Raw genomic sequence first — 15,437 nt, 5'->3', positions numbered from 1 at the left:
CATGCATGAATTTCATGCACCAGCCTCTATTATAGAATAAAGCATAATAAAGATACAACCCATTGATGGTAAGTTTGGTTTACACCCTCCAGTTCCAAAGCTGACCTTACATTTCACTCAAATGAGAAGCACAATCAAACTCAGCGCTCCTTTAAGACTGGGTCTATATTTGTATGTCACAGATTCAGAAGGGATCAAAATTATTCATGTTTATTCCATCCTGCCTTGGCCCTTATATGTGGTGGTAACCTCAACCAGTAGTAGCCAACAACTAGTGGATTTCCTTCATAAATTACATTGCGGTGAATCAATTGGACAAACACCAAGTCCCATCCAAATTGACTTTAGTCACATAGACAAAGCCTATAAGTTTAGGGAAGAAAGCAGGAAAGCAAAAGTGGGATAAGAGACAGAAGAGCTTTATTGAGTGAGCTAAGCATACATGTTTTCATACCTACTAATGTGCCTAGTTAATGCGTTAGTTATGTTTAGGCAGCTACATTATCAGAAGATCCATGAGCTTTGACACTCCTGATTTTGTAAAGATGACATGCAAAACTACATTATGAGGGTTTCTAAATTTTGTAAAGCTGCCCCATAAAACGGTGACTCTCAGATTAACCCAAATAGAACTTTTGGTCACATCCAGGATGTTGCTTTCACCAGACAGTGTAAAGCACTGATTACTCAAACCTACAACAAGCAATATATTCATAGTCATCTACCTTTTTGAACATTAGGAAGCCATTTTCTCATGGAGATGCCTTTTTTATTAGAGTGAGACATTTTTTTTCACAATAAATATGAAAATAAATATAATCAGCATACAAGGGGTTAGAAAACTTCATTAAAATCACACTGGAAAAACTCCAGTGGTTAAAATGTTTTAGGTGCTTTTACACTTTAGTGAGACTCTATATTGATTTGTTTCATGTATTTTCTTACCACTAAATATTCGTATTTAAATGATTTAAGCATTTACTGGAATCCTGCAAATCATAAATAACAACTTGTGCTCTTTTTTTCCATATTTAGGCAGTTTCTAAAATTATTGAAATTTAGCATCAAAATTTAAAGGTTGATAAAAATGTTGTCCAGAACAATTAAAATATCAATTGGTTATGATTATTGTACCCGTGGCTTTTACAAACGTTAGTGAGATTTTTAAAAGCACATTATGATACTACTAAAAGGTAACTTGTATTCACATTTATGCATTTTTAGAATATGCCTAGCATATAAATGTACATCATTTTAATAGTTAAACATACAATGACTTTGCTCAGATTATATATGTAAAATATTAGTTTATATACACACATGCATGATTATTTGTAAATAATCTTCCTCTCTCATAAAGTAAGAAGAATTAAGCTTATTCATTTTACTTAAACAAAGAGTATGAATATAGGAGCTTATCCCTGCCCCACCTCTAGGGGTCATGAATTAAGCAGTTATAGAAAGAAATGTGCCATTTACTGTACCTTGCATAGCAGTACTGTCATGAGGAGTCCCATTGTTTTCTATTTCAATATCTTCAATCCCAGTATCTGAAAAAAGTGACATTCAGGATTAAGGTACAATTCTTTTTTCTTCTGATTCCTTTTAAAGAGAAACCTATCAGTAAGCCAGTACTTTGGTCCTATACACAACACAAAAAACTTGGATGGCATGTTTGTTTTTGTTTTCTAGATGTATATTTGTTTTTTTATTAGGAAGGAGAGTTATAAACTGTAGCTGAATTCTACAATTGGGCATATATTTTCAGCTCTATAGTAAATACTTCTTTATGCATTTCATTCCCTAGAGATAAATCTCAGAAAATTAATTTATCCAAAAAATCTCCTTAGACTATCAGGTAACATGCCTTGACTGTGGAATATCTAAAAGATGGATACAATTGCATAAGTGGAAGTGCTTCATCCTGATAGTATATTTTTCTTTTGTAAAATGTGATAGATGATGAGATTATCTCTATGCTAAGCACTCATGAACACCACAACACAGTTTACAGCTTGTGGTCTTGATTTAGTATAGGCTCTAATGGCAAAGGAATTGCTTAAAAATAACCTGAAGAAAAGAAACAAGGAGTTGGGTTTTTATTTTCAATTTTAAATATAAAAAGTAATTATCTAAAATTATTCATATACATCAAGTAGAGCTTAATATAGGCATTTCTGCATATAGACATTTGCTCAGACACATTTTTGTAATGTTATAACAGATGCCAGTGTATCACCCATTGCCATAAGGGATGCACTTGACAAGGAAATTATCTGAATACAAGGTACCCATCATACTTATAAGCAGCTGCTTTCCCTTTACAGTTAGGAAACCTGGAGCTAGAGTGGAGATCACTTATGTTTGGATTTCTAAAACGTTTAAAAAAAAAAGCCAAACTGCCTCAGAATTACAAGTTTAGGACCTCAAATAATAAGACTGCACAGAACATTTCTTCTATTGCTGGGCAGAAATTATTTTTAAGACTGAGAAAGCAAGGATGCTGGTTGCCGCTGTCTGAGATATCCCATTGTGTGAAATATTAATGTCGTATTATTATTTACTTTCTCTCTTCTTTGTCTCAATGAGGCATGGTTGATATGAGCTAATAATCTAGCACTGTATATCTATTGATTGTGAGCAGAATGGTCTAAGAGAGTCATAGTAAAAAAAGGAATTGAACTTTTGGAAAGGAAAGAATACAATTAAACAGTTGTAAAACTCCATTATTCATTCTTAGTATAGGATAGTGAAGCACTTCCCTGTTAGTTAATGTATATGTAATATGTCTGTAAGGAGTATGTGTAAATCCTATCTAATAAAAGAGAAACATGGTAATTAGCGTACGACTGCTACCCTTCCCATTGGCTAATCAGGGTGATATGCAAATTAACTGCCAGCCAAGATGGTAGCCGGCAGCCACCCAGCTGGAAGCGAACATGAGGCTTGCTTGCTTCAGTGACAGAGGACTCCAACGTTCCCCGCCTGCCGCTGCTGGCCGCTGAGCTGCAACTCTAAGCAACTATGTAACAAATATAGAAGCTAAACAAAACCCCAGAAACCTGCTTTAGTCCGGAGCTTCAGCCAGCAGGATAGCAACATTGTAAGCAAAGGCCAGAAACCTACTTTCAGCAGCGGAGGCCTAAGAGCTGGAGCCAAGCCTCAAAGCTAAAGCTGGCCCAGAATAAAAAAAAGAAAAAAGAAAAAAAGGAGTGGTTGGGAGCTTCAGTCACCCCCAGTCTGAAAACAGCCCTCAGCCCCTCACCCAGACTGGCCAGGCACCTCATTGGGGACCCCTACCCTGAAGGGTGTGTGACCAGCTGCAAACAGCCATCATCCCCTCACTCAGGCTGGACAGGCACCCCAGTGGGGACACCCACCCTGAAGGATGTGTGACCAGCTGTAAACAGCCATCATCCCCTCACCCAGGCTGGCCAGGCACCCCCGTGGGGACCCTCACCCTGATCTAGGACACCCTTCAGGGCAAACCAGCCAGCACCCACCTGTGCAACAGGCCTCTACCCTATATAGTAAAAGGGTAATATGCCTCCCAGCACCGGGATCAGCATGACAGGGGGCAGCGCCCAAACCCCCTGATGGCCCTGCGGCTCTGTGTGTGACAGGGGGCGGGGCCACAACCTCCCTATCCACCCTGCTCTGTGCCTGATAGGGGGGAGCTCTCCACCCCCCTGATCACCCTGCGGCTCTGTGTGTGAGAGGGTGCGGGGCTCCAACCCCCTGATTGGCCCTGCTCTGTGTGTGACAGGGTGCAGTGCCCTAACCCCCCCCTCCCCCACGGGCCCTGCTCTGTGTGTGACGGGGTAGAGCCATAACCTCCCCATCGGCCCTGCCCTGAGTGTGAGAGTGGTGGCGCCCCAACCCCCTGACTGGCCCTGCTCTGTGCATGACAGGGTACAGAACCCCAACCCCCCTGATGGGCCCTGCTCTGTGAGTGACAGGGGGCAGCGCCCCAACCCCCTGATTGGCCCTGCTCTGTGTGTGACAGGGGGTGGTGCCACAACCTCCCCATCGACCCTGCCTTGAGCGTGACAGGGGGCGGTGCCCCAACCCCCCAATAGGCCCTACCCTGAGTGCGACTGAGGGTGGCATCACAACCTCCCGATGGCCCTGTTCTGTGCATGACAGGGGGCGGCGCCCCAACTCCCCAATCGGCCCTGCTCTGAGCCTGACCAGGGGCTGCACCTAGGGATTGGGCCTGCCCTCTGACACCCGGGAGCAGGCCTAAGCCAGCAGGGCGTTATCTCCTGAGGGGTCCCAGAATGCAAGAGGGCACAGGCCGGGCTGAGGGACCCCCCCCTCCCCCCCGAGTGCACAAATTTTTGTGCACCGGGCCTCTAGTATGTACATAAAATCCTTAAGCTCATTCTTGTTATACACACACTAGAGGCCCAGTGCACGAATTCACCCACGGGTGGGGTCCCTCTGGGTGGCCTGCAGGAATCGGGCCGAAACCCACAGTCCAATGCCACCTAGCTCCTACCTGCTGCTTCTGCTCATCCCTGCCCCACTGTGCTTGCCACAGGCTCACACCCAATCAGTCCCAATCGGGAGAGGCTCATGCTGGCACAGTCGTGCTTACAAGCCATGAGCCCTGCATCTGGTGTCCTCCCCATGGGAGTGGCATGCGGGATCGAGCTCAAACCTGCTCTCTGACATTCCCCAAGGGGTCCCGGATTGTGAGAGGGTGCAGGCCAGGCTAAGGTACCTCACTGGTGCACAATCAGTCCAGGGAGGGACCACAGGAGGACTCCAGGGCGTGTCTGGCCCATCTCACTCAGTCCTGATTGACCAGACTCCAGCAGCAAGTTAATTTACTGGTCGGAGCATCTGCCTCCTGGTGATCAGTGCATGTCATAGCTACTGGTCAACCAGTTGACTGTCTGCCCCCTGGTGGTCAGTGCACGTCATAGCGAGCAGTTGAGCAACCTTAGCATATAATTAGCATATTATGCTTTGATTGGTTGTTCAGTTGTTCTGCCGTTCTATTTGCATATCACCCTTTTATTATATAGGATATTAGTTAAATATAGGAGTGGCCAATGTGCTATGAGAGGAGAACCTGACTATTCTATGAGGTGAAATAATGTTGTTGAGTTTCATAATTAAAAATTGAAATAAACCTGGCTGCCATGGCTCAGTGGTTGAGCATTGACCTATGAACCAGGAGGTTATGGTTTGATTCCCAGTCAGGGAACATGCCTGGGTTGCAGGCTTGATCTCCAGTGTAGAGCATGCAGGAGGCAGCCAATTAATTATTTTCTCTCATCATTGATGTTTCTATTTCTCTCTCCCTCTCTCTTCCTCTCTGAAATCAACAAAAAATATTTTAAAAACTAGAAACAAAGCACTGGCCAATGTTGCCAAGTAGTTGCCAGGGTTGCAGGTTTGATTCCCACTCAAGGGCCTGTACCTGGGTTGCAGGTTTGATCCTTGGCCCTGGTTGGGGCACTTGCTTGAGGCAACTAATTGATGTGTCTCTCATATCAATGTTTCTCTCTCTCTCTCTCTCTCTCCTCCCCTACCTCTATCTCTTCCACTCTGTCTAAAAGATCAATGGAAAAAATATCGTTGGGTGAGGACTAAAAAAAATGGAAACAGAAAAGTTTGGAATTAAGAAATTTCAGAACAAAAGCACCTCTTCTCAAAGGATCTCCTGGGATTTACTTGGAACATCCTTTTTCAACCAGAACCTCCTTAAACCCTCAACACTGATGCCATCTGCTTTAAAAGTACCAGCATTGTTTAGTTCATTAAAATAGAGTACACTAAACATCATCGTATTTTAACATTAATGGGCCTGTAACACTTACATTTTAGGGGCAGGGAAGTTATTAGTACTACTTTTTTTTTCTACTGCAAAAGCCAATAGATTTTCTTGTTATTCCTAAACTATTTATCTCCTAGAATACAGATTATTTTGACAGATTTAATTAATGACCTAAATCACTTGGCCTCACATTGATTTTTAATAATTTATGTACAAAGTCTTTTCCTTCTCTCTCTCTCTCTCTCTCTCTCTCTCTCTCTCTCTCTCTCTCTCTCTCTCTTTCTTTCTTTCTTTCTTCCTTTCTTTCATTTTTCCTGTTTTTTAAATGGGGTTTTACTTTGAGTAACTTGAATGTGTTTAAGTCCAAATCAGACATTACCTTTCAACATCCTCAGGCCACTGTCATTACTAGTGGTTTGTTTAAGGGCTTGTTCCACTTGCTCCCGACGTTTTGATTCAAATTCCAAAGCTTCCTGCAGTTTTCTCTTGGATTTTTTCTCCTTCTTCAGGCGCTTTTGCATGGTAGCTAAAATGTGAAAAGCTAAACAGCTTACAAAGCCTTGGTCAGTGAAAGAGAGTTGTCAATTTTGATGGATAATAAACTACTGATAGAGAGAGATATATAAATGTATCAGTAGAAATATGATTAGTTTCCTTTGATTCCAGTTCTCATTAGCTCAGCCAAGTAGTGCTCAATCATAGCACTGACTTGTTTTTGCTTTTGTCTTTTTAAGGTGTATGCTCTTTAATACACACACTTTTATATGGTGGTGATAGTAGTGCTGGAAACTTGTTTTCTATTTTGACTAACAACATGATTCTAATAATAGCATTAAATATTTTAGAAAGCTCTTAAGAAAGACATTCTTATTATTTATCAGGATATTGCTATTCATATTTTAAAATGTAAAACTGATATGTTTTTTTAAAATTTAAAGTTTCAAGTATATTTTTCTATTATCTATCTATCTATCTATCTATCTATCTATCTATCTATCTATCATCTTTCTTTCTATCTATCCATCCATCCATTTTAAAGAGAACAATTTTTGGCAACCTTTAAAAGCACAACATTTTTTTGTAAGCAGAAAGAGTAATGAAAGCTAAAAAAAAAACTACCTTAACTTGCAATGCTTTACATTTTGGAACTCAAGAAGAAAAAATCATTTTATGTTATCCCAAGAAGGAATTTATATGCTGAGATGGACTACCCATGATCAACCAATGACCCAAATTTTATGGATTATAAGAGCCTAACAGCATTTGCTGAGCTTGCTTCTGTAAAGGGAACAACTGGCTGCACCAAACCTGAACCTGCAGCTTGCTCCTCCTGTTTGAACTATACTTGAAAACACTGGCAGAGACTGAGAAATATGGCTCTGGTTTAAGTACCACTTTCTCCTCATTGAGTGTCTGATCATGTGGCCCCCATGTATGGGACACAATAGTCACATCCTTCTGACCTCAGTCACACTACACTAACAAGCCCGCAACCTATTGAAGGGTCAGTGAGTTGTGGTCAGACTGGATCCAGTCTACATTCTTTCTTTGGCAGGCTCTGGGGGAGGACCATGTAACCTCAGGTTAAGGTGGAGTAGCTGACAAATGGAGGTGAACCTCAGGGAGCCTCAGACAATTTATATACTTGCGCCCAGCACTAAGCTGGTGGAAGCCAACACCTTTACACAAATTGGCCCCTCTCACACACCCCAGTCCCAGTAGATGCAGCCATAGTGAATAACATGATAGCTCCAGACAGGTAGCTCAAGGCTGATTACATACAATATTTGGCATTAACCTGTACCTGAACCCCACCCAAGTAAACCCAGAACCAATACAGCCATGTGGACTTCAGAACACACCAGAGCTGCACCCAACTAGCCACACAAACAGCACACCAAAGAGGGATTCCAGCAGGCACCAGACACTTCTGGGAACAACTCTGCCTTGGGATGCAATCACTTTATAGTGTCTCCTATGTGATGATCTAAATTTATCCTCATAGTCAACCAGCCTGAAGGGTTAACTCCACCCACAAAAGGCCAACAACACTCAAGTCGTGATTACTACAGGAGGGTACCCATAACCCACAAAAAAAAACATTCCTGGAGCATTAGGCTCAGGTGATCTGGAAGATTGTGCCACTGAGTCAAACAAGATACCTTCATCATAAACCCATTATAAGAAGTTTAGGAGTCATAGCAGATATACCTAATATACAGACAGAATGGAGAGACAAAAAATATGTCCCAAATGAAATAACAAGAAAATTCTCCTGAAAAAAAAAAATAAATGAAATGAAAGCAACAAAAATACCAGACACAGAGTTTAAAATAATGCTTATAAGAATGCTCAAGGACCATAGGGGCAGAATAGATAATCTCAGTGAGGAATTAAACATAGAGATATTAAGCATTAAAAAGGACATAGGAACTATAAAAAAGAACCAGTCAGAAATGAAGAATACAATATCTGAAATGAATATATTAGAAGGAATCAACATCAGGTTAGATGAAGCAGAGGATAAAATCAGCAATTTAGAGGACAAGATAACAATAAGCAGATACACAGAGCATAAAATAAAAAGATAATTTTAAAAAAAAATGAGGGAAGTCTAAGAAACTTTTGGGACAACATCAAGCATAACAACAACTGCATCATAGGAGTACCAGGAGGAGAAGAGAGTGAGCAAAGGATAGGGAACCTGTTTGAAAAATAATGGCTGAAAACTTCCCTCACCTGGTGAAGGAAAAAGTCACACAAGTTCAGGAAGCACAGAGAGTCCCAATGAAGAGATCAACCAAAGGACTTGTATGCATGCATATAAGCATAAACAATGGATACAGACAGTAGGGGGGTGAGGGCATGTGCCAGGAGATGGAAGAGCCCTGGGGGAGGTCAATGGGGGAAAAAGGGGACATATGTACTACTATTTGTAATACTTTAAACAATAAAAATGATGAACCTAAAGAGGCCCACACTAAGACACATCATAAATCAAATGGCAAAGATTAAAGACAAAGAGAGAATCTTAAAAGCAACAATAGAAAAGCAGTTAGTTATCTATAAGGGAGCTCCCAAAAGACTGCCAGTTAATTTCTCAACAGAAGCTTTACAGGCCAGAAGGGATTGGCATGAAATACCCAAAGTGATGAAAAGCTAGGAGTTACAACCAAGACTACTCTACCTAGCAAGATTCTCATTTAAAATTGAAGGAAAAATAGCCCTAACCGGTTTGGCTCAGTGGATAGAGTATCGGCCTGCGGACTGAAGGGTCCCAGGTTCGATTCCAGTCAAGGGCATGTACCTTGGTTGCGGGCACATCCCCAGTAAGGGGTGTGCAGGAGGCAGCTGATTGATGTTTCTCTCTCATAGATGTTTCTAACTCTCTATCCCTCTCCCTTCCTCTCTGTAAAAAATCAATAAAATATATAAAAAAATAAAATAAAATTGAAGGAAAAATAAAGAGCTTCCCAGACAAAAACAAAAAAACAAACAAACAAACAAAAAACTAAAGGAGTTCATTATCACCAAACCAGTATTTCAAGAAATTTTAATGATCCTGCTTTGAGAAGAAGAAAAAGAATATATGCAGAGAAGAATATAGGTATAAAAAAATAAGTAAGTACCTATAAATAAGAAAATTGAATGTAAATGGTTTAAATGTTCTGATCAAAAGACACAGGTTAGTGAAATGGATAAGAAAACATGACCCATTTATATGCTTTCTACAAGAGACCCATATCAGAGCAAATGATACACAAAGACTGAATGTGAAGTGATGGGAAAAAAACTTTCATGCACATGGAAACAAACAAACAAAAAACCACCTGCAATAATAGTACTCATATCTGACAATATAGACTTCAAAACAAAGGCCATAACACTTGACAAGGAAAGTAACTACATAATACTAAAGGAATGTATCCTACAAGAGGATGTAACCCTTGTAAATATATGTGCACCTTAAGTATATAAAGAAAATTTTCTTGGACATTAAGAAGTGATTGATAGAAATGCAGTCATAATACAAGATTCAACACCCCAATGACATCATTGAATAAGCCTTCCAGACAAAAAGTCAACAAGGCAACAGCTACCTTAAACAAAACACTGGATCAGATGGATTTATTTGATATTTACAGGACAATTCATCCCAAAGCAATAGGATATACAATCTTCTCAAGTGCACATGGGATATTCTCAAAGATAGAGCACATGTTAGGACATAAATAAGTCAATAAATTCAAGATGATTGAAACTATATGATATGAAAATACTAGTAAATTACAATAAAAGAACTAAAACTCATTCAAGCACATGGAGACTAAATAACATGTTTTTAAACAGCGGGTGTGTTAAGAAAGAGATCAAAGAAGAAATAAAAAGTTACCCAGAAATATCCCAACTGGCATGGCTCAGTGGTTGAGCATTGACCTATGAAGCAGAAGGTTGAGTTTCAATTCCCAGTCAGGGCACATGCCCAGATTCTGGGCTTGATCCACATTGGGGGGCGTGCAGGAGGTAGCCAATCAATGATTCTCTCTCATCATTGATGTTTCTCTCTCTCTCTACCTCTCTCTTCCTCTCTGAAATCAATAAAAATATATTTAAAAAAATATCCAAATGGCCCTTGGCAGAAAAAGGGTTCTTCACCCCTGGTCTAGAATGTTAAAATAACTCAGGAACTCTCATGCCCTTTTGTAGCTTACTGAATCTTCAAGATACAGGTTCACATGTGAGCATCAGGAAGTTTTCCTCAACTATCTACCCACTCACCACCACCAAGCTATACTAACTAGCCTCTCTCTACATAACCATATATACTGTACTTCATTGCTCTTGCCACTTTTTCTTGAAATTAACTGGTTGGTTGTGCTAGCCCTCTAAAATGTAAATCTCTCAAGAACAGGAACTGAGTTTTATTTAACTTATAACCCCAGAATCTAGATTTGTTAGATTATCTACACACAGGTAGGTGTATTTTATAAAATTGTAGAGAAAACTAGGAATATTCATGGTTCCAAATCTGCAACTGGAATGAAATGCATATCTAATTCATTGTTTTTATTATGAAGAAATAGACTAAATATCTTACCTTGTAGATTACAAACAGTATTTGATTCATAGCTTTCATTTGTTTTCAGCATTTCTAAGCTATCCCTAAAAATATTTATATTACTATTGAAAATATCACCAACACAGTATTCACTCCATAATTGATCTTGTTAAACTTACTTCTGCTTTGAAGCTCAACTGCGAGTTGTCTTTCAATGTTTTCTCTAATTTCTCTTTCTCTATAGAGCTCCATTCGCAGTTCCTTTTTTTCTTGTTGAATCTGCTTCTCTTGGATGCGAGCATTATCCAAAGCCACTTTCAGTAGACCCTGTCAAAGTACAGCAAATGGAATGCGGTTCATCTTATATGTTTTAGTTCTCAAATATGACATAATATATGTAGGTGCTAATGTCTTGTATTACATTTATTTTGTTTATAGAAATATTGTTGACCTGAATGTTGGTCAACAGAGTTTCCACAGAAGACAGACTATCAGCAAAAATGAATGGTCCAGGGAATCCAGGAGGCAATGCCTGCCCAGGAGTGAGTTGGATCTTGTCCAATGTTGACTTCATCATTGGGATTTGAACTGGTACCTCTTCTGCAAAATACAAAATTAACATCAGAAGATTCACAAATTAACAACTCAAAATGTTCAGTTTTATTCACTTTTAATAGCATCTATAAAGATTTTGATTCTAAAACTAAATAAAAACTCCTAATTGGAAGTTGTGCATATATAATCCCCAGCTCCCTCTGATTTCTTAAAATAAGTGTTTCAGAAAAGAATCATTGCAAATAAAACATTTACTGCTAAAGAGTAATAATATTTGGAGAAACACATTAAAGATATGTTTATTAATACCTATAAACTAAATAATCAGACAATTTTCTGGTAGACTTTAAACTGCTTTTTTTAAAAAAATATATATATTTTATTGATTTTTTACAGAGAGGAAGGGAGAGGGATAGAGAGTTAGAAACATCGATGAGAGAGAAACATCTATCAGCTGCCCCCCGCACACCTCCCACTGGGGATGTTCCTGCAACCCAGGTACATGCCCTTGACCGGAATCGAACCTGGGACCCCTCAGTCCGCAGGCCTACTCTTTATCCACTGAGCCAAACCGGTTTCGGCTAAACTGCTTTTTAATTGTTTCTCTTCAAATCTATCTTTCATCTATCTATCTATCATCTATCTATCTATCTATCTATCTATCTATCTATCTATCTATCATCTATCTATATATCTATTTATATCTATCATCTATCAACCTATATCATCATCTATCTCTATTCATTTTAACATTGAGAAATATTTCATATACAATAAAATTCACCTATTTTAAATGTATGCTTCAATGACGTTTTAGTAAATTTACAGAGTTGTGAAACCATCACCACAAATCTATTTTAGAACATCTCAATCAACCCAAAATACCCTTCATGTTCATTTATAGTTCATCTCTCTTCCCACACCTGGCTCCTAGCAACCACTAATCTACTTTAAGGGTTGCCTTATCAGGATATTTTCCATAAATAGAACCATATAATGCATGGTCTTTTGTGAATAGCTTCTTCCACTTAGCATGTTTTGTGTGTGTGTGTGTGTGTGTGTGTGTGTGTGTGTGTGTGTGTGTGTGTTTAACAGTGAAAAAAGTGAAGGGATTGAGAAGTGCGGATTGGTAGTTACAAAAGAGTCAAAGGGATGTAGAGTACAGCATAATGCTTAGAGGTTCATCCATGTTGTAGCCTGAGTAATTGGTTGCTTCTTTATTGTTGAAAATGATTCAATTGCATGGATATATTGCTTTTAGTTTAATCATTCACTAGTTGATGGACATTTGGCTAGATTCTAGTGTTACCTTTTGTTTCCAATAATATTTCTCATGAAAAAAATAATTTGTCTTGTAAAAAGAGATGTTGTATCATTTTCCCCTTTTAATTTTATTTTCTTCTCCCATATTCTCTTTATTTTAATAAGATTTTTCTCTAAATCTCAGATAAAGAGATAAAAATAAGATGTTTCAAAATGATTTTGGATAGATATATCAAATTATAAAAGGAATCTCCTCTTACTTTGAGAAGCCAACTGTTTGTCTATCCACTTGAATTCTGGTTGAAAATATTTTATGTGAGATGTACGAACCAGATAGCAAAGTTTCATCTGCAATTAGGAATTGGGATTTTTTGACATATGTAAAAGGAAACTGATTCAAAGAGGCATTCTTGCAATGTAACCAAACAAACCCTGGTATTCTTAAATAGCCTCAACAACATTGTATGTTTCTATCTTTCTTTTTCTTCCTTCTTTTCTTCCTTTCTCCCTTCCTTTCTCCCTTCTTTCCTTTCTGCCCATGGCAGTTTTGTAAGAGGTGAAGAAATTCAGAGGAAATGAGCACATTATCACAAATTTTGTGATCTATTTCAACAAAATTACTCTACTCACTACAGTCTCTTTATTTCAGTAACTGGACATAAGCAAAGTTTGGAAAATATGCTTGTCTCTAGTCAAAAGAATTTTCAGTAACTCCATATGTTATGAGACTAATACAAGAAAAAACACACACCAAAAACTAGGCTTGCATCCAGACTAACCAATTTTCACAGGGTTTGAAAACACAAACCTAGCTATTGGTTCTGGTTCCTGTAGGGAATATAGATTTGTCATACAGTTAGACTTCATGTTTCAACTGTAAGCATTCTATATATGTAATGTGCAGAGTCTTGAACCCCATGTATTTCACAGTCAACATGGTTTTTATGGGAATTCTTGTGTGGGAAGCTGTGGCATAGAATTGTGGGAACCTTCTGTGAGATGAGATAGCATTATCTCTGAATAAAATGCTTTTAATATAGATCACCTTTACAACTTTCATTGTTTTAAAATCTATAAGGATAAAAATGCTCAGCAACTATTTTTAGAAAATCAAAATTATTTTCACTAAAGCTTCATGTTATTTATATCCAAAATGTTATAAAGAGCATTTGTTTATCTGTCTTAATTCTATTAAATGCATAAATAAACCTATTAATTTTCTTTTAACACAGGAAGCTACAATGAACATATTTTTGGAATGTTTTTATAGTAAATCTTAAAAATAAAATTCTGATGTATTATATAATTGTATACCTAAAACTAATGTAAGTTTATTAACCAATGTCATACCAATAAATTCATTTTTAAAAGCTGATGTTTAAATATACAAATAATAATAAATTTTAATCATAAACATGTGATGAAAGTGTTTTCTATAACTCTCTTATAATATTAACTCTAACTTTTTTTAATATATTTTAATAGATCAGCTGCCTCCTGCACATCTCCTACTGCGGATGTGCCCGCAACCCAGGTACATGCCCTTGACCGGAATTGAACCCGGGACCTTTCAGTCCGCAGGCCGACCCTCTATCCACTGAGCTAAACCAGTTTCGGCAACTCTCACATTTTATAGAACATTTCTCCTTCCTTTCCTCTCTGTCCTTACTTCTCCTTCCCCCTTTCTTTTCTTTCCTCTTTTCTCTATCTTTTTCTCTCTCCTTCCCTCTCTGTCTTCGTTTCTATCTTTCTTTTTCTTCCTTCTTTTCTTCCTTTCTCCCTTCCTTTCTCCCTTCTTTCCTTTCTGCCCATGGCAGTTTTGTAAGAGGTGAAGAAATTCAGAGGAAATGAGCACATTATCACAAATTTTGTGATCTATTTCAACTACAAGATTTGAACACTTGAAATATCTCAAAAAATAACAACAAAAACACCCTAAATCTTAAAATATGTCTTAGGCAACAGATCTAATGTTTTTAAAGTACATTTCTCAATAACTAACCAGGAGATATTATGCTTTATTTGTACTGTTTGAATTCTGTATTATCTAGTATTTTGTCTTTTGCACATGAGTGCATTAAATGGATAGAGTGACTTCATATGCTCTACCAAAATTAATAATAACAGAAGAGGTTCTATACATTTTTATTGATGTTTATAAATCTTAAAGTAAAATTTTATGTAGCCTAGAAGGTCTATTTTTAAAAATGAACTATTACAAACTTAGAACATTCACTTCCTGCTAATTTGGAGATTTTAATATTTCCCCTGAATAAATATTTTGTATTAGTGGCAGAATTCTTAAAATTAATGGATTTCTTGTTATGTATTGCTCTACACACACATTCAACTCAGTGGTAACAATCTGAGAAGTATTTTACAAATAAGATGCCTGAAAAAGAAGCAATACATTCAGTATGCATAAAACAAAATTATAACCACATTAAAATTGCCCAAAGTTTTCTATTTGGAGATGAAAGAAATGCCACTAAATTGGTTAAAAGGAAAATTACTATTGTCTATGAAGACAGGTTGTATGGTCTATGGTTTGTGTTGCTGTACAGGAGATTGAAGTTTCAAATAGTATTACTCTTCTTTAAAGAGATAGACATGGTTGAATTAGGTGTTACTGGCTGCAGTGAGGATCAAATGCAAAAAGAATCATATTTCATCAGACCTAGTCAACACCAGGAAAATAAATAGAAATATAAGAGGTATGCAGGCAATGATTCATTTTGATAATCTGGCCCAAGAGAGACACATAGAGACAGG

General features: G+C 38.1%; 1 protein-coding gene across 1 annotated transcript in view; it reads right to left on the bottom strand.

Moving 5' to 3' along the window:
• Positions 1–496: 496 nt before the first annotated feature.
• DACH2 (dachshund family transcription factor 2) overlaps positions 497–15,437 on the bottom strand; it is a 728,400-nt gene continuing 713,459 nt past the window's right edge. Inside the window, exons 9-13 of the mRNA XM_036304194.1 lie at positions 11,299–11,447; positions 11,027–11,174; positions 6,168–6,314; positions 1,485–1,550; positions 497–693 (exon numbers count right to left, since the gene is read on the bottom strand). Coding sequence (XP_036160087.1) covers positions 497–693; positions 1,485–1,550; positions 6,168–6,314; positions 11,027–11,174; positions 11,299–11,447 — 707 coding nt within the window. The remainder of the gene's footprint in view (positions 694–1,484; positions 1,551–6,167; positions 6,315–11,026; positions 11,175–11,298; positions 11,448–15,437) is intronic.

The sequence above is a fragment of the Myotis myotis genome, unplaced genomic scaffold (genome assembly GCF_014108235.1).
Source record: "Myotis myotis isolate mMyoMyo1 unplaced genomic scaffold, mMyoMyo1.p scaffold_m19_p_4, whole genome shotgun sequence".
NCBI classification, from domain to species: domain Eukaryota; kingdom Metazoa; phylum Chordata; class Mammalia; order Chiroptera; family Vespertilionidae; genus Myotis; species Myotis myotis.
Note: the sequence above shows the minus strand (reverse complement) of the source record. Positions and strands in the feature narration are given on the sequence as shown.